The 23,748-nt window shown below is 52.1% G+C and overlaps 1 protein-coding gene, 1 long non-coding RNA gene and 1 other non-coding gene across 4 annotated transcripts; all 3 read right to left on the bottom strand.

Moving 5' to 3' along the window:
- Window positions 1-511: 511 nt before the first annotated feature.
- Window positions 512-9,173, bottom strand: Eef2 (eukaryotic translation elongation factor 2). The gene is made up of 15 exons (XM_027952664.2): window positions 9,091-9,173; window positions 7,870-8,084; window positions 6,926-7,107; window positions 6,631-6,842; window positions 6,079-6,257; window positions 5,798-5,903; window positions 5,215-5,328; window positions 4,674-4,812; window positions 4,357-4,552; window positions 3,426-3,684; window positions 3,040-3,147; window positions 2,361-2,714; window positions 1,963-2,145; window positions 1,754-1,886; window positions 512-1,246 (listed from the first exon to the last, which is right to left on the bottom strand). Exons 1-15 carry the CDS (start codon window positions 9,091-9,093, stop codon window positions 1,053-1,055), a joined length of 2,577 nt encoding a protein of 858 aa, XP_027808465.1. The 5' UTR covers window positions 9,094-9,173; the 3' UTR covers window positions 512-1,052.
- LOC114106022 (small nucleolar RNA SNORD37) lies at window positions 6,338-6,402 on the bottom strand. Its single transcript, XR_003585134.1, has one exon. It is a non-coding gene; the product is annotated as a small nucleolar RNA SNORD37 (small nucleolar RNA).
- A 7,386-nt stretch (window positions 9,174-16,559) lies between the features above and the next one.
- Window positions 16,560-23,666, bottom strand: LOC139702532 (uncharacterized). 2 transcript variants are annotated; one of them, XR_011705151.1, is made up of 3 exons: window positions 23,570-23,666; window positions 22,332-22,484; window positions 16,560-17,684 (listed from the first exon to the last, which is right to left on the bottom strand). It is a non-coding gene; the product is annotated as an uncharacterized lncRNA (long non-coding RNA). The 2 variants fall into 2 exon arrangements; XR_011705149.1 differs by lacking the exon at window positions 16,560-17,684 and adding an exon at window positions 19,981-21,753.
- Window positions 23,667-23,748: the final 82 nt, after the last annotated feature.

Genomic DNA, 23,748 nt, shown 5'->3' with positions numbered 1-23,748 from the left:
CCCTTTGCCTTATTTTGATATTTATTTTCTAGTTATAGGTGGACACAATATCTTTTTATTTTCCATGTGGTGCTGAGGATGGAACCCAGTGCCCCACACATGCCACATGAGCGCTCTACCTGAGCCACAACTCCAGTCCCGCTTTTGCCTTAGTTCTGACCTCAACTTATTCCTATCCCCCAGAAAGTACAAATAGTACTTTCTGGCCCAAGATGGCCTCCTGCACTAATCCCCAGGCCTACTTGAGCTCACAGCCATAGTGGCACCTTCTCCCAGAAGCCCTTCCGCATTGCACCTCAGGACTTAACCATCAGTACAACAGATGTAGAGCCAGGGCTGCCACTGTGAACAGATGCAGGCAATTCTTACCACTGCACAAGTTGCACCAGACAGCTCTCTAAGAGCCCAAGCAGGTACCTAAGCCGCACTGGAGGCTATACAAGCTGTACTGGAACTAACCCACCCTAACCCTTCCCCTGTGCAGATGCCCCAGGAAGGATGCAGAGCCAAGTCACAGGGATGGCACACTTCACCACCATTATCAAATTTATTATTCCAATGGCACTAATACAGCTGAAGGTGCTCATGGTGACACGGCACAGGACTTCCTGCCTTCTAGGAATTATCTACCCACCGTTCCTTCCCCCTTTCTGAGGGAAATCCACTTCGGGCCATATACCCAAATAAACTTCTTAATGCATTTATTTTAAACTTTTGGACATCTGAATTCAATTTCCCTCTGATGATCTGAAATAAAAGCATTGGGTGTCCCACCCTACCTCCCCACCCCACCAGCCAAGTAGTCCCTTCAGAAAGGGCATTTCCCCTGCCTCTGGACTCCTGAAATAAATAGAGAGAAACGGCATCAAGTGTTATTGTTGAGTGATGGCATGGAGTGGGCCCCCGAAACCCCCTCAGGCAGGGCATCACTGTGTGGGGACAGTCTCAAGGTGTCATTTGAGAATGCGAGGACGTGTTGCTGTGGTCAAACTGGGTGTGGGTGTTGTGCCAAGTCCCGCCAGGGGTGGCAAACCACTGCTGGAAAGAGCCGCCTACAATTTGTCCAGGAAGTTGTCCAGGGCCGGGATGCCCTCCTTCAGGCCTTTGCGCTTGCGGGTCTCCGCCACCACTTGGCTGGGACGGCTGGTGTTGTCAAAGGGGTCTCCAGGCAGGATCTGCCAGTGGTCGAACACGCACTGGGGGAAGGCCTGACCACCTGTGTTGGACCTCAGGTCAGCAGTGAAGCCTGTGGGGAGAGGGACGGAGAGAGCTCAAGAGGTAGCAGGTCCCTTGCATGTACTAGGCCCTGGGTTCTATCTCTAGCACCACAGCAGGGAGACACTGGGAACCCAGGCTTTCCCTAGGGTGATGACCACTGGGACTGTAGAGAAGTACTGTAGAAGACTGTAGAAGACTCCTGGGCAAGTCAGATACTAAGCCCCGCCCATGATGAAAATGATTGAAAGGCCACTAGTATATAGAAGGGACAGCTCTTCCTGGGTGCAGAGAACCAGCCTGAGCCACAGTGCTTGCAGCCCGCCTGGCCCATCTCCAAGATCCTACTGACCTACGTGCCATAGCCTTTCTGCCCTCATCAAACAAACTCCGAACCAGTGACTGGGGGCCACACAGGGTGCAGGCAGACCACCTACTTGCAGAAAGCAGATCAAAAAAGCTCCCACCAGGGCCCCTCCCCACACTCACACAGAAAGCCAGGCTTTCATCTGCCTAGATAGGCCCGAGGGGCACTTACCGAAGGATTCGTTGACAGGCAGGTAGGCCTTGACGACGAACATGGGGGTACCAGCCACCTGGGATTCCTCAAAGACATGGCCCCGCTTCCTGTTCAGGACACCGTAGATGCCACCAACCACCTGCTCTGGACACTGTGAGGAAAAGACAGGCATTCAGCTCCGTGGGGCAGGAAGACAGCAGGAGGCCAGTGCAGGCCAGTGCACTCACCTGGATCTCCACAAGGTAGATGGGCTCCATGAGGCGGGGCTGGGCAGTCAGCACACTGGCATAGAGGCAGCGGCGGGCGGTGGGGATGATCTGGCCGCCCCCACGATGGATGGCATCCGCATGCAGTGTCACATCGTGCACATCAAAGCGCACACCCCGCATGTTCTCCTCGCACAGTGCACCCTGGGGAATGGGGAGGGAGGCCTCAGAGACCAGGCACACACCAGCTCCCAGCAGGTGCACACCCCTCACCCACACAGCTGCAGGCCCTGCCTGTGCTGACCTAGCACGCAAAGGCCCCCTCACCCCCAAGATCCGCATCCCAGAGGTCCCCAGCCCAACTCCAGACCCAGGAGACACAGCGAGACCCCCTCCCAGGCCATCTGGATCCAGCTCACCTCTTTGGTGGCCCACTGGAAGCCAGCCACCACACTGTCCTTGATCTCATTAAGGTACTGCACACCCTTGGTGATGTCCGTGAGGATGTTGGGGCCAGTCCCATCAGGCCCAAAGCACCAGATCTTGCGGGCCTCAGCCACGTCCCACTCGTACTTCTCAGCCAGGTAGCGGGCTCGCTGCTTGAGCTCCTGGCGGGCTGACACCTCACCCTTGTCAATGTCCTCAGCCAGACCATCAGGGAAGGGCCGCGCCTTCATGTACAGCCGATTGTGCTTGTTGGGGGACTTGGAGAGGCAGAGCACGTTCGACTCCTCGCTGACTGTCTCCCGGTACGAAACCACTGGATCAGATTTCTGCAAGAAGAGTCTGGAAGTTGAACTGCTGCCTGGAGGTGGCCTTCCAAGAAGTGTCCCTAATAGCTCTTCCCAGGGAGGCTGAGGGAGCCAGCAACAGGCAAGCAGAGCAAACTGCCCCTGCTCAAGGCAGCCAAGGAAGAAAGGCGCAGAGGTCTAAGGAGCCCAACCAGAAACAGCAGAAGACAAGCAGAGCCATCGCCGCCACAGTTCCAGTGCAGAGCGAGTGCTCGGCACCAAGGGCAGAGGCCTGCTGTGGCAGAAGCCTGCTCCACAGGCTGCCCCTTCCCCACAGCACAGCGGGACACGGGCTGCCTCAGCTCACCTTGATGGGTATGCAGGCGTGGTCCTCCTCCAGGTCCTTAAGGCAGATCTCCAAGTGCAGCTCCCCGGCCCCCGCAATGATGTGCTCCCCAGACTCCTCAATGATGCACTGTGGGAAGCACAGGGTCAACCCCCTACTGACCACCACCCATGGGCAAGCAAGACCACCGAGGCCGTGAGCAGTCTGAGTTGCCAGATGGAGGCAACAGCCCACAAAATTGAAGAACCTCTGTGCACAGCTATGAGACCTTTTTGGCAACCTGGAGGGCAGCCACCAACCAAGAAGACATGGGGTGGCATCAGTCTCTCCTTTTAAGAAGTCACCCAACAACCCCTACCCCAGTGGGGGTACCTGCTCCCAGGTGACTGGAAAGGGACTTTGCCCACCTGCACCATGGGGTCAGACTTGGCCAGCCGCTTCAGCCCCTCCACCAGCTTGGGCAAGTCAGCTGGGTTCTTGGCCTCCACAGCCACCCTCACGACAGGACTGACGCTGAACTTCATCACGCGCATGTTGTGGGCGTGCTCAAAAGTGGTAATGGTGCCAGTCTTCACCAGGAACTGGTCCACGCCCACCAGACCCACGATGTTCCCGCAAGGCACGTCCTCAATGGGCTCCACATAGCGGCCCATCATCAGGATTGTTCTGGGGAGAAGCAGAAAATGTCAGGCACGGCCACCAGATCTGGTTCTCCTAGATCCCAGTCCTCTACAGAGTGTAAGGCTCTCCTGCCTGGGCCTCCCTCAAACCCTGGCTGCATTTCCTACATAACTTGGAGGAATCACCAGCAATTCCAAATCTCCTGGGGGTGCCACACCCATGCCACATTGAAAGTGAGCACAGGGAAGCAAGAACAAAGGCACTGGGAATATTGGCCAGGCCTTTGCACAGGACAGGCCTGAGCAGATAACGGAAATGAGGTTTGGTTCTCTCTCCCCTAACTCTCAGTTGCTGGTAGGGCCCAGTGAGCAGTATCAGCTACTGGTGGTGCCATCTTAGACCTCTCTACCTGCTCTCTGGGGATGACAAAACTGGTCACCCACCTGATTCCTCAGGACATCTCGTCCTATTTTTGAGTTAGGGTTCAGGCGAACAGAGGAAGTACCTTGCTGGTGGCTTTCTGGAGACCTTGGATCCCTCTCTGTTCGCCTTTGTGGGGTCTTAATGACAAAAGGTGGCGATGAATTGACCTCACACAAACTTATCACTCCTTGCGCAGATGCAAGCAAGCCTAAGCCACCAGCTGCAGGCAGGGCAGGGACAAGCCACAGCTCCAGAGCTGCACCTGGGGCACTGAGGCCCACCCCCACCACTCACCTCTGGATGGGCTTCAAGTAGAGGTCCTCCTTCTTCCCAGGAGTATAGTTGGGCCCCATGATCCTGACTTTCAGGCCGGTGGACACCAGCCCTGAAAAGACGCGTCCAAAGGCGTAGAACCGACCTTTGTCGGAGGTTGGCACCATTTTGGAAATGTACATCATAAGAGGGCCTTTGGGGTCACAGCTTTTAATGCCTGAGTAGAGAAACCACCACAGGAAGTTATTCTCTTGCAGCTCGGCCCTCCAAAACCCTGGGCCTGAGGCAGGGCAGCCAACAATCAGGAGTCCCACCCCGGGCTGGCTTCGCCTGCTTACCCATGGCAGCCTCGTCATCAGGGGGACCCTCATAGAGCAGCTCACAGCGGTATTTCTGGGCTGTCACCGGGGAGGGCAGGTGGATGGTGATCATCTGTAGCAGGGCATCCCCAGCCGGCAGCCAGCGGCGCATCACAGCCTGTAGGACAGCAGGGAAAGAGGCTCACAAGTGGCCTATGAACCCCCAGGACCATCACGTCACCTTTCTTTTCACTGGGGACCCAAGGAAACCAACAATCAAGGACCAGGTTCTCCGAAACATGGCCACTTCTAGGAAAGCATGCTAGCAGGGCACATTCCTGCCCACATCTCTTGGCCAGCAGGCTGCTGACCACCCACAGAAATGACAAGTTAAGGCTGGGGTGGTGGCTCAGCGGTAGAGCACTTGCTTAGCACGTTGGAGGCCTTGGGTTTGGTCCTCAGCACCAATAAACAAAATAACGCTACCATGTCTAACTAAAAATAAACATTAAAAAAAAAAAAGAAATAAGTTAAACTCCAACCAGGCTGGAGGAGACGGACCCGTCTCCAGCCAGCTCACCTTCAGCAGTGGCTTGCCCTCTTTGTCCTTATCTTCACTGTCCAACTTGATGTCCAGTTTCTCAATCAGCTTCGCAGTCTCCTCTTTCTTGAAATTCATGATTGCATCAAACACCTACAGCACCAAGCAAACAAGCAAGTCCATTTGGAAAACCTACAAAGCCCATGGCTGCTTGCTGGTAATGATGCAAAGAACCTGACCCACCACACACACCAGCACACCTCAGAGCAGGGCATTTGGGAGCAAAGAGCCCGCTCCAACTTACAGACTTTGACCTATAAAGACTGCAGGCCTACTGGGCCGGGCAGGCCTGCCCGTGCTTTCTCCTTAAGTTGCAAGCCAAGCCTCACCAGACCCCTGCCTGCTGGACCTTACATTACCTCCACCTCTCAGGCAGCTGGAGGCAAGTCTAAGCTACCAATCGAAACAGATCAGGTACCAGCTACCCTGACTGCTGCTCCTGCCCACTCAAGGAAGCAACAGGTCAGCAGACTGGCCTTTTCAGGGGTGATCTCGCATCATCTAACAGTACAGAGGACACACATCTATTCATCGGCCTGGATGGCTCCAGAGTCACTCTCACCTTGAAGATGGGGTCTAGGATGAGCTGGCAGAAAGTCCTGGGTAGCTTCTTCCCATCAGGGCTAGTGGCAGACTTACTGAATTTGCCATTGGCTGGGTCGAAGTACCTGGGGAAACAAAGGGTTCAGCCCCATCAGATTAGGGATTTTGCAATGACCAAGACGGGCAACACAGGGAATGCGCTTGGGGAAGATTCAGTCAAAAACAGCGATCCCCCATCTCCACCTGCCTGCCCACCAGAGAGACCCAGACCCCACCACCAGTGCTGCGTGCAGGGCTTACCGGTCTCCCCAAAGCTTCTTCATCATGTCCTCCACTTTCTTGGCCCGCTCAGCAGGCCCCAGCTGGCCCTCACCCTTGGCAGCAAACTTGGCCACATACATCTCTGCAAACTGTTTCAGGGTGAAGGCCCAGCCATGGAGGCCAGACCCAAAGCCCACGGTGCCGAGCACTGGGTCAATCTGGGAGAGTGAGGAATAAAGAGGCATGAGCAGGGGGTGGGCTCTGGGTAGAATCCACAGCTAAGTCCCTGGGCACCCAGGCTCAGATGCTAGGTTTCTTCAACAGACATCAGGTCAAAGTGAAGAAATTTCAGTCATCACATATAGGGTGCCCAGCCCATCCTGCCAGGACCCCTATCTCTAGAACAAAAGGGAAACAGGCACTGAGAATGGGGTCACTAGGCAGAGTCCCTGAAAGCCCAGGAGCTGGGTCCAGTTAGTTCTAAAACATCCCACCCCTGTCACCCCACCACACCTAGCAAAAAGCATGCCTCCAATCACAACGCCTCTAGCCAAATCCCACAAGAGGACTCCCTGAAAGCAAGGGGCGCACCATGATGTTGCCCATGGGGCCGCTCTCGCCCTCGCCGTAGGTGGAGATGATGACATTGACGTTCTCCACGATGCGCTGGAAGGTCTGGTAGAGTTCCTCGGGCTCCAGCTGCAGCTCAAGCAGGGCCCGATCCATCTTGTTCATCATCAGCACAGGCTTGATGCGCTCGGCAATGGCCTGCCGCAGCACCGTCTCCGTCTGTACACATACACCTGGGGACACGTGGGGATCTGTCACGCATAGGCAGCAATGATTGCAGGTTGGGGGAGCCTTCACATGGGAGCCCACAGCTTACCAGACACACAGTCCACTACTACTAAAGCACCGTCGGTGACACGGAGAGCAGCTGTGACCTCTGAGGAGAAGTCTACGTGCCCAGGGGAGTCGATAAGGTTGATAAGGAAGCCAGAGCCATCCTTGCTCTGCTTGATGAAGTTCAAATCGTTCTCCGAAAGCTCATAGAAGAGGGAGATGGCACTGCAAATCAAGGGAGAGGTCAGTGGCATAAAAGCCACACAGGTCTCCTGCTCATGACTAAAGCCCTGGCTGGCTGGAGCAACCATAAGCCAAAGGTGAAGCAGTGAAGAGCGGGCGCCATGATTAAGAGCACTCCACCTTGTCCCCTCCCCTGTATTACTCATTCCTTGAGACAGGCTGCAGACTGCCTGCCTAGGGAACTAGCCCATCCTTCGTCTCTGCTGTGCCTCTGCCAGGATGCGTGTCCCTAAGGATGGGGACCTCCTCATACTGGCTCCCCAGAACCTGACCGGTCCCTCCACACTATGAGGCTGTACTAACAAGGAGCAACTCCAGGACCTGGCCAGAGTCAAGCCAAGACTGCTGTCACCACCCTCTGTTCACATCCTGCTCCCTACCCCAAGCCTAAAGAGATCTGAACACCTCTATGTACAGAGCTCACAAGTCACCCACTTAAGAAACAATAGCCATGTCACTCTGCTTTGTGTTTATGCAGTTGGCATTGGGGGCCAAGTTCCCATCCCACACCAGACACAGCTCTAAGAGCACCCCTAGATGCCAATGACATCCTCTCCTCCCAAGTGTGACAACCAAATCGTCTCCAGACAACCCCAACTGTACCTTGGAGAAAACTCAATCAGAGAGAGGGAAAGGCTGGGTAGAGACCCTGATGCTCACTGTGTCTTGCCTGGGGCCTGCAGCTAGGCTCCCACCCCTGCCCAAGCCCAGAGAGCACGCCCAGAGAGCACCAGCAGCGCTCACGTTGATTTGATGGTAATGCAACGCTCCTGCTCATCCTTCCGGGTGTCGGTGAAGCGGGTCTCCCCGGCCCGGGCAGAGGCAATGATGCCAGCCTTGCACACCAGGGAGTCGGTCAAGGTGGACTTTCCATGGTCCACGTGGGCGATGACAGACATGTTGCGAATGTTGGCCTTTTTGTCCATGATGGCCCGGATCTGGTCTACCGTGAAGTTCACCTGGGAGAAGGGGGATGGGGTTCAGACTGGACAGGGATTCCAGGAACCGGGTTTGGCAGGGAACACCAGGTCACACTAGGTCGATAGACTGCCAGGCCTGTGGCCAGGAGGGGGCTAGTCCTGGGGAGGGTGCTTCAATACCCCCACACTGCCAGTGTCTGCATACACCCTTTAAAAACCACTGTCACTCTCTGAAGAGTCTCCTTGTAGCTGTCATTCAGAATTGACAAGCAAGAAGGAAGCTAGAGAAGAGAACTCGGCGATTGAAAACAGGTTTCCCTAGAGGCAGTAGGACTCTGCTACTGGAAGGATGGAGCCTCCCCAGCACCTTGCCTTACCACGGTGCTGACTGCCCCACTAAAAGCGTTTTAAAACCCAAGGTCACTCCTGCCTGGAAGAGGAGACAAGCACCCACCCAAGGGTTCTAAGTAGGCCATTTTGGACAAACGCGGAGCCGGGGCAGCCGGACACAAGCCAGCACCTCCAGCCTCAAAGCACATTTTCACAATTCAGGCAACAACAGGAACAAGGACTTAGGCCGAGGTGGCACAGCAGAAGGAGCCGTTTGGGGAGAACCTCTTCAGACCTTGCTTCCCCCCCCCAGCCATTTTCCTACCGCCCCCAGCCCCCAACAAAAAACGATTTCAAACTCACGGCCCACGAGTTACATAAGGCGCCTCCCTGTCTACACCCTGCTCCCACCGCCGTGCTCGCCATTACAGCGGCTGCCACATCATCATACCGCCCTCCCCCGCTCCTCCCCCCAGCTCTAGCGGGACCCCGGGTCCGGTGAGGCGGCCGCGGTTCCGGAAGCGAGGAAGGGGCCGAGTGAACAGAGGGGCCCACAGACATGGCGGCGGCCGCTTCCCCAGCTCTGAGCCCGCCAGCCCCGCCGCCGCCATGTCTATTCCCCGTCCAGGCGGCACCGGGACCTCAGGGTGGGCAGTCTCGAACCAGCAGAGAGCCCACCGCACTCCCGAGGCACCAGTCTGACGAAATTGCTCACCATGGTGGCGGATGGCGGTGGATTCTCCCAAGCAGATCCGAGCGAGGCGAGTCGCGCCGAGGATGGCGGCGACGACGGCGGAAGAGAACGCTGACGTCAACACCCAACCTTTTATAGGTCGACGCCGGTTGGGCGGGTCATATGACCTCGCTGTGGGGGCGGAGCTAAGCGACGCAGCGCGCAAGCGCGCAAAAACGCACTTTGTCGTTAACCCATTAGGCGCCGGCGCCTCTGCTCAGTGGCAGGTGCTCAGTGGCAGGCGAGAGTGGCGGGGGAGGGGGGCGTGTCGGGGGGCGGTGGTCCGGCTGCAGCGTTCGGTGGTCAGGTGCGCAAAGCGAAGAGCGTCGTTTTAGCCGAGATTAGTAATCATATTGTTGCAGCTCGTGTCAGTTTGCAAAATTCCAAGCACTTCTATTAATGGCACCTTACAAGGTGAATAGGGTGTGTGCATTGTACCAATATGAACTTATTTATCTGTGTTGTTACATAAGATGATTCCACTGGGAGAAGCTGGGGGAACATTTATCACACAAATGCGTATCCAGCATCTACTATTTACGGGGCCTTGTGAAAGAATTTTGTTCTCTGATACAGGAGAGAACAAAACGCCTTACGGCTTCACCATAGTACCTGTAAAACTCGTAGTTCCTTGGATTTTTCCGTGTCTCCGCCTCCTTGCGTCTTAAAGTGTGTGTGTGTGGGGGGGTGGTAATCAGTACTACCCGAATTTTGGGGGAGAGAAAATGAATTAAATACACGTCCAGCGCTCCATTTTAATTAGCTGTCATTGCTACTAATAAAAATGGTTACTTATTTCAGAGAATGGTTTGCTGCGTCTCAAGCTGGGGCTAAACACTTTCCATGAGCAATTTTCTATTTCATTTCCTGTCCAGGGGGAGGCGCAGGAAGATTATTCAGCATTAGTGTCCTAATCTGACCCTAGGAAACGGTTGTATTTCGGGTCTTTGGCTCCAGGGAATGAACTGACAATCGATTGTGTATCTTTGTTTTTTATAAGGTACTTAGTTCGATGCACATAGTAGGCTCTCGGGTTTTCTTGCAACAATGAATGATGTTCTCATTCCTACAAATAATGTTCCCTTGGGCAAATTCTTTACTGAACACACTTGATAAAAGGAGAGGGACTGCGGTGTTTTGCCGGGCCGGAAGACCGGGAGCTGTTGCGTCGGCAGAAAGCAATGCTGTTTCCATACTGGACTCTAACTCTAAAATTGATCTGCGCACCCCTCCCCCGCCTTTGCTCTGTCCTCTTTGTAAGGCGTTGTCACAGCCCAGCATTCGTGTGGTCAGTGATTCCTCTTGCTATTACCATTAAAGCCAGGGGAATATTGAGGCAGATAGAGATGCTCAAGAAGTATCTATCCTCAAAACTGCAGGATTGGGGGGGGGGGGGGCAGGAGCATATGTCAGCTCCCGGGGTGGCCACAAATACCTACACCTGAGTACGTGACAAGATCTGTTAATTTTACAAGGCAAGCGCATGTGCCATTTGTGTTTTCTGCAAACGGATATTTTGTTTCGCGTTTAGTATAATTCTTCTTCTTCTTTTTTTTAATCTTTAAATGCACTAAGCTCCTACTGTGTGCTTGGTTGTGAATTAGGCACTTCGCAGTACTTCCTTACAAGATGAGCTCATTTCAGAGAGGTAATGCGAAAGTTTTCGTTAGAAGAGGGAGTTTAATTTTACTCTCGAGTGAATGGACTGCTTGTTGGAAAAAAAATGGGGGTGGGGGGGAACCAAGGATTTAACCCAGAGGCGTTCTACCACTCAACTACATTCCCAGCCCTTTTTTATTTTGAAACAGGTTTCTCTAAATTGCCCAGGCTGGTCTTGAACTTGCCATCCCCCTGCCTTAGCCTCATGACAGGCGTGCACCACCATGCCGTTGCTTACTGAGAAACCCTAATGGAAGCTGAGGACTGGGGAGAGCTTAAGGGGAATGGGGAAATTTTAAGTTCCAATGTTAACTTTTTCCTGAGAAGGTGTTCAACCCCACTGCTGGAAGGCCAGATGTTGCCAGGAAAGGCTCTCTCCCAAACTTCATTCCCATACAAGGAATTAGCAGAAGCCAGGAGCAAAACGTGTCACTCCAAGGATCAGGGTCTGCAGTGATAAATTCAAGTTGGGATAAAGGGCGGGGACTCACCTCTGCAGGGAGGTGCCACTGCGCATGCGCTCACTGCGGCGCCCTCTGGGCTCGAAAGCCTCGGCAGCGGCCCCTGCCGACCAGCGGTCCCCACTGCACGCCGCCGGAATTTGCCTGTGCACATCCCTTTTAAATGAGTTAATTCACTTAGTCCTCTCCCTCCTGGGTAGGCTAGTCTAACGCGTGAGGCAGTTGAGGTTCAAAGAAGTTAAGTCATTTGCTCAAGGTTGCCCAGCTAAAAAGAGGGGACTCACCTTCTACTTAAAAAAGGCAGTTTACTGTAGTTCCAGTACCATTCGCTAGATGTTTTTCATTTGCTTACTCAAAGCCAAGTTTAAATTATAGTTGTGTTCTCACTGCCTGTGTGGCCACGGGCAAGTTACTTAACCTCTCTGAGCCTTAACATGCTGCCATTAAAACTGTGAATAACAACAGAACCTATTTCTGGGCTCCTCTGAAACTTAAGATTGGGCTGGGGGCTGGGCTCCGTGGCTCATGCCTAAAATATCAGCAGTTCCGGAGGCTGAGGCAGGAGGATGACGAATTGAAAGCCAGCCTCAGCAACATAGTGAGGCACTAAGGAACTCAGTGAGATCCTGTCTCTCAATAAAATACAAAATAGGGCTGGGGAGGTGACTCAGTGGTTGAGTGCCTCTGATTTCAATCCCCGGTACTCTTCCCCCCCCCCCCCAAAAAAAAAGATTTGGCCTGGGGGTGTGGCTCAGAGTGGAGCCCTGGCCTGGCATGCCCAAGGTCCTGTGGTCCACCTGCAATCAAACCAATCAAAGCCCCTTGCACTGCCCAGGTATACAGTGATCACTAAAGTTTGCTCGCTGCGGAACCTAATCAGGTCCCCTTAAAATTCGCATGCTGAAATCCTCACCTTCTGAAGCTCAAGGTTTTTTTCTCTTTTTGTCGCCCAGGAGCGAACCCAAGCCCCTAAGCAGCGCCCTACCACTGAGCCAAGGAGATCTCCCACCAAAAGGCAGACTTTTTTTTAGTTGAGATTGGACACAATGCCTTTATTTATTTTTATGCCGTGCTGAGGATCAAACCCAGTGCCTCACACGTGTGAGGTAAGTGCTCTACCTCTGAGCCACCAGCCCTGCCCCAAAAGGCAGAATTTTTGCACAGGTAATTCAGTTAAAGTGGAGGCTGGGAAGGGGCTCCTTGCAGCATTTGCCTGATAATGTGAGACTCTGGGTGCGCTTGATGCTTTGACTATACCCCTTGGGGCTTTGAAACTTGTGTTTTTTTCTTTTCCCCAGTCTTCTTTTCCCTAAACTTCTCCTCCCTGATCCTCTTTTCCCTAAACTTCTCCTCCCTGATCCTCTTTTCCCTAAACTTCTCCTCCCTGATCTCCTCCTTTCTGAGCCCTCCTCCCTAATCTCATTTTCTCTGATCACCTACCTCTGTAAAAGCCCCCTGTTCCTGGGCGTGGGCAGAATCACAGCCTTTGGGACAGGAGTCTCAAAGTGTTTCTCCTTTACTACCAAAGGAGAAAAACAAGTCCTCTTCCTGGGATTGGCCTCAGGGATGGACCAGGTCGGAGCATTCAGCAACACAGAGGAAGAAACCAACCCTGCGGCCTTGACCTTGTACCTCCGGCCCCAGAACCCTGAGAGCAGACATTTGCTGTGGCTGCCCGGTGTGGCCAGCGCTGCCCGCTCCCGCAGGCTCCTTGGGAGCTCCTGTTCTGTGACTGGATTATACATTTTGCAATCAGGAGTCGTGCAAGCATTTGTTAGGACCTACTGTGTGATGGCCGGGGCTGGGACTTGGGGACAGCCAGGGATGAACTTACTATGGACACACAATTTAAGGGGGGGGGGCTCAGTGGTAGAGTGCCTGCCTTGCATGCGTGAGGCACTGGGTTCTATCCCCAGCACCACATAAAAAAAATAAAGGTGTTTAAACATTTTAAGGAAACACCAAAAAGCTCCCTCATCATGACAGTGGGCTTGGGGCCTGCCCTCACACTCTGGAGTGGAACCCAGAGCCTGGGGCGTGCTGAACATGTGCTCTACCACGGACTGAGCCGAAATCCCAGCCCCTACGTTTCACCTTTTTTAAAAAACATAGCTTTTAGCTGTTGATGGACACACAATATCTTTATTAACTTATTTTTATGTAGTGCTGAGGATTGAACCAGTGCCTCACACATGCTAGACAAGCGCTCATCCACTGAGCTATAGCCCAGCCTTACGTTTTGTTTTTAAAAACTTATTAAAATGTTATTATTAGAGCCAGGCGTGGTGGCACACACGTGTAATTCCAGCAGCTCGGCAGGCTGAGGCAGCAACCTAGTGAGGGCCTAAGGAACTTAGCAAGACCCTGTCTCAAAAAATAAAAAGGGCTGGGGATGTGGCTCAGTGTTGAGCATGCTGGGTTCAATTCCCAGTACCCAAAACATGTATATTATGTATGTATTATTATCAAGAGGATGAGGGTGTAGCTCAGCAGTTCAGCATGTGCTAGAATACACAGTTAGCATGACTGAGGCCCTAGGTTCTGTCCTCAGCACCAAAAACAAACAAAATAAAATGGAAAAAAATTCCATGATATGCCTGTAATCCCAGCGATTTGGGGGGCTGAGGCAGAAGGGTTAAAAGTTCAAGACCATGGGGCTGGGGATGTGGCTCAAGCGGTAGCCAGGCGATCCTCAGCAGCACATACAAACAAAGATGTTGTGTCCGCCGAAAAACTAAAAATAAATATTAAAATTTTTTTTCTCTCTCTCTCTCTCTCTCTTTTTTAATATTTATTTTTTAGTTTTCAGCGGACACAACATCTTTGTTTGTATGTGCTGCTGAGGATCGAACCCGGGCTGCACACATGCCAGGCCAGCGCGCTACCACTTGAGCCACACCCCCAGCCCTCTCTCTCTCTTAAAAAAAAAAAAAAAAGTTCAAGACCAAGCTGGGTGCAATGGTGCATGCCTGTAATCCCAGCAGATCTGGAGGCTGAGGCAAAAGGATTGTGAGCCTCAACTCAGTGAGACCCGGTCTCTAAATACAAAGTAGGGCTGGGGAGGTGACTCTGTGGTTGAGTGCCCCTCAGCTCAATCCCTGGTATCAGAAAAAATAATAATAAGTTGGAGGTCAGTTTGAGACCTTGTTTTAAACTAAACTTGAAAGGGGTCTGAGGTATGGCTCTGGGTAGAGTTCCTGCCTAGTATAAGCAAGGCCCTGGGGTCTGCCCCCAGCAAAAGGAGGAGAGAGACAGAGAGAGGGAGAGGGAGAGGGAGGGGGAGGGGAGGGGGAGAGGGAGGGGGAGGGGAGGGGAGAGGGAGAGGGAGAGGGAGAGAGAGGTGTAGGTAGATAGGAGAAAGCTCAAGCCTAGGGAGTGGCGGTGTCTGTGTCTCTCTGAGGTCTGCGAGGCAGCTGGTAAGCACCGGGCTCTGCCTGCCTGGGTGGCACAGGGTTCATCCCAGCCACTGCACAGGCCGAGCCAGGCAGGAGGATCTGAAGTCCGCGGCCAGGGCTGGGGTTGTGGCTCAGCGGCAGAGTGCTCGCCAGGGTTCGCTCCTCAGCACCAAGTAAAAATAAATAAATAAAATAATATCAAGGCATCGATCGTGTCAGTCCAGTGGCCGGCCTGCGCCGCTGAGCAAGATCCAGTCTGGGGAGAAACGCAGAACGGCACCCAGCTACCAAGCAGAGGCTGCGGGCTCAAGCTGGGCTGCAACCCAGCGCTCTGCGGGGGCTCCAGGGGGGACCGACCTGCCTGCTGCCATCAAAGGGGTCTGGCCAGGTGACCGGCAGCCTAGTTTACAGACCCCTCCGGGGAGTCTCAGCTGCTCAGGCTGGGCCTTCGCTCCCGGCTCTGGCCCTGACCTTAGGGCCCGGGTCAGCACCTGCAGCAAGGTCTTTTGCATTTCTTTGTGTTGAAGCCGCCCTGGGGCCCTGCCGGCTGAGGGACTTCCTGCCAGGCAGGCTCCTCCCCACCGGCAAGCACCTCCCTGAGCCCCAGGCCTCCTCCACCAGAAGTTTACTTCTCCCAATTCCTCGCCTTCCGACCCAGCAAACGTCCCTGGGGCCATAGCGGTGAAGGGAAAAACCCCAAATCCCCGCCCTCGGGAGCTGCATGGAATATCTACACCAATCAAATCTCTGCAGTTTTGCTGGGAGGGAGGGGAGGCCCAGGGAAGGTCTGGGGCAGAGCATTTGCCTGGCTTGGGCAAAGCCCTGGGCTCCAACCCCAGGACTGCAACAGAAAAAGAAAAAACCTAGGAGGTGGGGCGTGGCGCACACCTGTCATCCCAAAGGAGGCCGAGGCAGGAGGATCCCAAGTTCAAAGCCAGCCTCAGCAACAGTGAGGCTCTAAGCAACTCAGTAAGATCCTGTTTCTGAATAAAATATAAAATAGGGCTGGGGGTGTGGCTCAGTGGTCGAGTGCCCCTGAGTTCAATCCTCAGTACCAAAAATAAATAGATACGTACATAGGTAGGTAAAATTTTAAAAATATAGAAAATCAAGGAGAAGGAATTACGGGAGGGCTGGGATCCAGACTGGGGAAATCCAGGAGGGCTTCCTGGAAGTGACTGCTGCTGTTTAAAAGATGAGTTAACGGGGCTGGGGATGTGGCTCAAGCGGTAGCACGCTCGCCTTTCATACGTGCGGCCCGGGTTCGATCCTCAGCACCACATACAAACAAAGATGTTGTGTCCGCCGATAACTAAAAAATAAATATTAAAATTCTCTCTCTCTCTCTGTCTTAAAAAAAAATAAAATAAAAAATAAAAGATGAGTTAACTGGGCTGGGCTGGGGCTCAGGGGCAGAGCGCTTGCCCAGCATGTGTGAGGCACTGGGTTCAATCCTTAGCACCACATAAAAATAAACAAATGAAATAAAGACATACTGTCCATCTACAGTACAAAAAAAATTAAAAAATAATAAAATAAAAGATGAGTTAACGGAGCTGCTGTGGAGAGGGCAATCCAGGGACAGAGAAGGAGAGCCCAGGCCCAGAGGAGGCCTGATGAAGCCTCCCAAAGCCCTGCAAAACTGCTGCCTCCCACACACAGTGCTGGGCGACACAGCGGATGCCCCAGAGCAGCAGTGGCCATCTTCCTCTTTGTCATTTGTGGGGAGCGGTGCTGGGGACGAGCCCAGGACCTCCCACAAGCTAGTGGAGCACCCTGCCATTGAGCTGCACCCCCAGCCCTTTCTATTTCTTACGTGGAGACAGGGTCTGGCTTAGTTACTGAGCTGGCCTTGAACTCTGGATCCTCCTGCCTTTTGCCTCCTGAGTCGCTGGGATGACAGGTGCCACAAAATAACCGAGCCGCCACGAGGCACTTGTAGGTTCAAACAGGAACTCCTTTATTGCCCAAACTCCACTCCACGCACACTCCCCACACTCCTAGGGAACTCTCTCCACAGGGCTCCGCGAGAGGTCAATGAGAACTCAAAAGTAGCGGGTGCCCGAGGCAGCAGGAGCTGCCCTACTGCCGGACAGCAGGGGTCCATATACAACTGAATACACAGCCTGTTTCAATCCAGCATCATCCAGTCACAGAAATTATACACAGCTTAACTTAATTATCCTCATCTTAATGGCTCCCTGGCATCACCTCTCAACCACTCCTTCTGGCAAAATGCCAGGGGCCATCCCAACTCGGCTGTGGCTCTCAACATCTCCCCCCTTCTGTTTAATTAAACAACAAGCATGTGACTTAGGGACCGGGCCTGCCTTAGGTTGTCCAGTACTACATATGGTCCTTACCCGTCATCGGATGAGCTGTTCACATTTTAAAACAATCCTCAACAGCTGTTTACCCAATTTAAATTAAACCATTTAAATCACGTGAATAATAAAAAAAATTTGGATCCATTTTTTTATGAGCGCTCCTCATATATATGGACATACGTACATACAAACATACAACATAAAACACAAGTGTGCACACATAATATAATACATACAACACCTAACATAATAGTAAAGGCCTTGTAGCTTTTCACAGGTGAAATCTCCATTGCAATGTTTAAAAACTCCACAGTCAAAAAATAGAACTGATCAGAAAAACATTAACCTAGGTCTGTATGAGCTCAAAAAAACAAAATAGAACTTCATGATGTGGGAAAGGGCAATAATAAAATAGATATTGAAAAAAGCATCCTGGTTACCACCTGGGTTTGACTCTTCTTTTGATATCCCATCCTTCTTCCTGTAACTTGCATATGGGTCTGAAGGTATTCCCGCAAGCAAGCCCCAAAGTGTTTTACATTTGAAATAGGCCTTAATGGTGTTCATTATTCATTAGCCTCCAGGTGTGGGAGAAACACTGTCGCAGATGTAAGGATAGCCAAACTAGAGTTCTGGATATCAGCTGTTATGGATTTGAGCCAAATCATCTTCTTTTTGTTCTGTAGAAATCGCTTTAGTCAGTCTCTCTGAATCCAAATCAGCTGCTGTTCTCCCTGTGGAAACACACAAACAGACCCCCGACTCCAGACAATCACTGGGTCAGGACCTTTCCATTGTCCTATTAGAATATCCTTCCAAAGTCCCTTGGGCTTATGTACATTTTTTGGACACATGTGCCTTTCTGCAGCACTAAGTCCTGATGAATCCAAATTTAAAAAGTTTAGAGTAAAAAGGGTTACTTTAAGTTTATCTTTGGGGGATGTATACCCCTTCCCAATTCCCTCTTTTTGCTTTAATAAGTACATTTTAATAGTTATGATGAGCTCTTTCAACTATGCCTTGTCCCTATGGATTGTATGGGATTCCTGTTATATGAGTAAAGCCAAATGATGAGCAAAATTGCTTAAAAGAGGTAGAAATATAGCCAGGGCCATTATCTGTTTTTAACTGTTTTGGAACGCCCACAGTGGCAAAATTTTGTAAGCAATGAGCTATAATATCTTTATTTTTTTCTCCGGCATGAAGGGAGCCCATCAAAAATCCGGAAGGATTATCAACTGTAACATGCAAATATTTTAATTTTCCAAATTCTGGCAAGTGTGCGACATCCATCTGCCAAATATGGTTAGGTATCAGTCCTCTAGGATTGACTCCAAGATTAACTTGTGGTAAAAAGGTCACACAATTTTGACATTGTTTTATTATATGTCTGGCTTGTTCCTTAGTTATTTTAAAGCGCTTTTGTAAAGTATTAGCATTGACATGGAACCTTTTATGAAAATTTGTAGCTGCTTCTAGTGTAGGAAAAATATGTATGTCATGTGTACTTTTGTCTGCTAAATCATTGCCCAAACTAAGGGCTCCAGACAATCCTGTATGTGCCCTGATATGTCCTATAAAGAATGGATCTTTTCTGTCCCAGATTAGACTTTCTATAGTGGAAAACAAAGAGAAAACAGTAGAGGAAGGGGAAATCCTACCAGCATCTTCAAGGGATACTATAGCATTAACTATATACTGACTATCAGAAGATAAATTAAATACAGAATCTTGAAACATCAGAAAAGCTTGTAAAACTGCATTAAGCTCTACCTTTTGAGCTGATTGTTTGGGTACTAAAAATGTAAAAGTTTGATCAGGGCTAACTACTGCTGCTGTACCATTATTTGACCCATCAGTGAATATATTTGGAGCATTCATGATAGGTGTTTTTCTTGCCATTTTTTGGAAAAATATAGGATGCAAAGACCAAAAAGACAACGAAGGATTGGATGGTAAGTGGTTATCAAATGAAACATTAGATTTGCACATGATTATTGCCCAAGTATTTAACTCATTAGCTAACTCACCAATTTGATCCATAGTATATGGAGTAATAATTTTATTGGGAGAAATTCCAAACACTCCCTTTGCTGCTTTTATTCCTTTGAGTATTAATTGTCCTACAGCCTCAGGATACCTAGTAAGAATAGTGTTAGGAGAATAAGATAAATGTATCCACAACAATGGGCCTTCTTGCAAAATACTCCTGTAGGAATATTTTTTGTTGGTAGTACAATAAATAATAAAGGCAAACTTACATTAATTCTATCCAAATGCACATTTTCCATATATGTTTCAGTGAGTTTTAATGTATTTATTGCTTCACGCGTTAACATGCGGGCAAAAGGCCAGGCGCCATCCCAACTCGGCTGTGGCTCTCCACAGACAGGTGTGAGCCACTGCGCCCAGATGACTTGGCAAGATTCTTGTATAAACGGGGCTCTACAAGGAAGGAAGGGAATCCTGAGGCTGGTGAGCCAGACACAGGACCCATAGGAGTCTGGGCCACGCTCTGACCAAAGAAGTCTTCCCCTGGGTGTCAGGGGATGAGCACATGTAGGGCAAATGGCAGTAGACATTTATACATCTAAAGAGGGGCTGGGGATGTGGCTCAAGCAGTAGCGCGCTCGCCTGGCATGCGTGCGGCCTGGGTTCGAATCCTCAGCACCACATACAAAGATGTTGTGTCCGCCGAAAACTAAGAAATAAATGTTAAAAATCCAAAAAAAAAAAAATTAAATATACATCTAAAGATATCTGAGCAGAGACCTAGAGAGGTGACACAGGGAGGCACATGGTTGTCTGTGGGAACAGCACTCCAGGCAGAGGGTGCAGCCCATGCAAAGGCCCTGGGGCAGAACAAAGCAGGGAGCAGGGAGCCTGTATAGTATAGTTGGAGCAGAGGGAAGCAGGGGAGAGAGGGAGGAGAGGAGGCAGCAAGGAGAGGGGGCAGTTCTCCCAAGGCCAGTGAGCTGCAGAGGGGACCCTGAGGGAGGTGGAACCACCCAGGGCTGCAGGCAGAGGCAGAGGAGGAAGGGACCGGATTCTGGTGCTCACAGGTGCCCTCTGGTGGCTGCTGCAAGAGGACAAGGGGAGTGCAGGCAGTAACCAGGCGGCCCATCCCCCAGCTCAGGAGCCCCTCAGAGCAACAGGGACCCAAGTGTGGGCGCCACCCACCTGGTCTCTGCATTGCCTTGGGGACCCGGGGGGACTCTGGGGGCCTGGGAAACAGACGCCAACGCTTGTCCCTTGTGCTGGCCGTGGCTAGCGTTGGAACGCCCATGGCACCTCGGGCTCACTCCTCAGCACACCAAGGTGAAATCCCAGACCCTGGCACGTCACCGTCCCCATTTTCCAGATGAGCAGACTCAGATAAAGAGAGGCCAAGTGCGCTGGGGAGGCGCCGCAGCTGCCAGGGCAAAGTCCCCGACTGTGAGGCTGGGGACACTTATGACCCCAGGCCTGGAAGGCTGACTGTCCCACTGGGCTGGAGGTGCCCGCAGGGCTGCCTCCCTCTGGGGACTTTGGGCTGTCCTCAGGTCCCAGAGCCCCCAGGTCCCTTGTCCTGTGGTCCCTGCCAGCGACCCCAGCTTCCACGGCCACGTCCCTCTCTGGTCCTTCTGCCTCGCTCTTCCATGTTTTTGTTTTCTTTTTTGGGGGGGGCTGAACCCAGGACCGTGCATGCGAGGCAAGCGCTCTACCAGCGAGCTACAGCCCCAGCCCCCCTTTTTTTTTCTTAAATAGGTATGTTTTTAGTTGTAGGTGGACACGACCCCTTTATTTATTAACCTTACGTGGTGCTGAGGATGGAACCCAGGGCCTCACGCGTGCTGGGCGAGCGCTCTGCCTCGGAGCCACCGCCCCAGCCCCCTCTTCCATCTTTTAAGGACCTTCCTAAGGGCACTGGGCCCATGTGGATGACGTAGGTTGGTCTGTCATCTCTAGGTCCTGAATATAAGCCCACCAGCAAAGCCCCTTAGGCTTTTATGGTAAGGAGGGTCCCCACAGGCTCAGTGGGTCAGGATGTGGCCTTACCAGGGCCATCATTCTGCTACCATGAGAGTGCTGTGGCACACACCTGTAATCCCAGGGTCTCTGGAGGCTGAGGCAGGAGGACTGCAAGTTTGAGGCCAGCCTTAGAAACTTAGCAAGGTCCTGGGCAATTTAGTTAAACTCTGTCTCAAAATTAAAAATATAAGCCCACCAGCTTATTAAAATTAAAAATAAAAGGGCCCCTGGATTCAATCCCCAGTCCCAGAGAAAGGGTGGGGAGGGGGGAAGGAGAGAGAGACACACACAGACAGACACACACATAAAGGGTACAGCCTGAGCAAAGGTCCTAAGTCAGCAGGGTTTGTATGCACTGGAGAAATTAAGTAGATCACGATGATGCTGGGGACGCAGCTCAGAGGTAGCCTGCTTGCCTCACATGTGTGGGTCCCATCCCCAGCACTGCAAAAGTTAAAAACAAAAACAGAAAAAACAGGCAGCCCAGGATGCACGGAACTGAAGGGAGCAGCCAGGATTAGTGAGGCCCAGCCGCAGGGGAGCTGGGGATGAAACGGGGTATCAGTTAGGAATGTCTTGAGTTCCAGAGAACAGTGGAGCCCAGGGCGACGGTACGCCTGGGATCCCAGGGACGGAGGAGGCAGAGGCAGAAGCAGGAGGATGGCAAGTTCCGGGCCGGCTTGGGCAACTTAGGGAGACCCTGTCTAAAAACCAAATAAAAAGGGCTGAGGATGTGGCTGAGTGGTGGAGCATTTGTCAACATGTGTGAGGCCCCGGGTTCCATTTCAAGTACTGAAAAAAGGAAAAATGTTATTATTATTTTTTTTAAACAGTGTGTCATTTTCTAGGGCTGCTCTATTCTGTCCTGTAAAATGGCTGATTCCTACTCCCTCCCTGCCCCTTACTGGTTGGGGTCCTGGGGATGGAACCCGGGGCCTCTTGCATGCTGACCTCTTGCTCTAGCACTGAGCTGCACCCCAGCCCGACAGGCTAGTCGCCTCATTTTCTGGCTGGGATTCTTCTGCATGAAAACTCCTTTATCCATACCAGCTGCTGCAGTCTACTGAAATGCTATGTGAAGGGCAAATGCTAACCAAGGGCTCAGTCCCTTCCCTTGGAAAGCCCCTGCTTCCAGAGGTCACAGTGGGTACCCTAGGCACCTGCCAGGAGTCCAGAGGCCTTGATTTTCACCCTTTTCTCCTCCTGCTTTTATAATCATCACTACAGATGTGTGGGTTTTCATCCATGTGATGTGTCTGAGCAGTTGCAGTCATTTAATTATTCTTTGAACACTATTTTTTCACTTAAAATCATAATTTCATTGAGTCTAAATGTTCTACCCTGTAGGCACATCATTACCATAATTTTACCTGTAAGAAAAATAGAGTTGGTTTTCCGTATCTGTGGGTTCCAAACACCACAAATTAAAAAAAAAAAAGTTTTTTTTTTCCATCTGGGACTGGGCTTGTGCAGTTCAGTGGTAGACCAACTCCTGAGCAAGAATCTGGGTTCAACTTCCAGTGCTACAAATAAATAAGTAAATAATAAGTAATCTGAATCTGTGGTAAACACATTCAGACTTTTTTCTTGTCGTTATTCCCTACACAATACAGCAGCAGAACTACTTAGGCCTGCCATCCCAGCCTCTGGGAGGTGGAGGCAGGAGGATGGCAAGTTTGAGGCCAGCCTCAGCAACTCGGATGAGACCCTATTTAAAAAAACAGTAATAAAAATAGGGTGGGGATGTAGCTCAGTGGTAAAGTGCCCTTGAGTTCAATACCAGAAACCAAAAAAATAAAAAAAGCCACTTTCCCCCATGAGATTACACAGGAACACCGGTGAGCCGAGTCTGCTCCTGGGCCGGCCACAGTACACTGACATCTACTTCCGGAGGCTGTGACTGGGACAACTTGTGCAACTTCTGGCGAATCTTAGAAATGTATCACCCTCCTACAGTCAACTCAAGAACCCGCATCGGAACCGCGGGGCACCTGGTGGGGGGCTCCTTGCTGCCTCACGCGGCCAGACAGAGCCAATTGCCAGTTCGCTTCCCTTTGGGGGTTCCCAGGGATTAAACCCACTTTACCATGCGCCACACCCCGGCCCTTTTCATTTTGAGGCGGGGTCCGGTTAAGCTGCTCCGGTGGCCTGGAGTTTAGGGTTCTCCCGCCTCACCCTCCCAGGGACCCGGGTGACAGGCAAAAGCCAACTTCCTGCTTTTGACACAACGAAGTTTGTGCTGCGCTTCTGTGGGCTCTGGGGAGCCCGGAAGGTCCCGGTCAGTGCGACTCCCAGGTTGAAGGCGGGTGTGGGCGCAGGATTAGAGGTGGAGGGACGGTCGCCGCACAGGAGTGGCGAAGAGCCCGGGAGTAGGGGGAGGTCCCGCCTTTCTAAGCCGGGGGCCAGCCGGGGTGCGGAACCGCGCCCCACGTGCACTTAGGACCCGGATGTGTGCCGCGTGCGACCCGCGGGGCTCGCACCGCGCTGCGCGGCTCCCCACTGCACGCACCGGCGACCCTGCGGTTGAGCAACCGTCCCCTCCTCCAACAGCGCCGCCCGCAGACCTGGCGTGCACCGGGCGGCCGCCGCGCGCAGGGAATCCTGATACCTGGCGGTATTGTTGTCGCCACCACCGCCCACTCGCTCTTTCCCTTCTTTGACGCGACCCCGCCCCCACCTGCGCGGGGCTCGTGCTCCTTTAAGAAGCCAGACACCGCCAGGAGTGGGCGTGGTCGCCGCGAGCGAAACGGGGGAAGGGGGGGAGGTTCGACGTCGGGCGGGTCTGAT

This window comes from Marmota flaviventris, chromosome 1 (assembly GCF_047511675.1).
Source record: "Marmota flaviventris isolate mMarFla1 chromosome 1, mMarFla1.hap1, whole genome shotgun sequence".
NCBI classification, from domain to species: Eukaryota; Metazoa; Chordata; class Mammalia; order Rodentia; family Sciuridae; genus Marmota; species Marmota flaviventris.
Note: the sequence above shows the minus strand (reverse complement) of the source record. Positions and strands in the feature narration are given on the sequence as shown.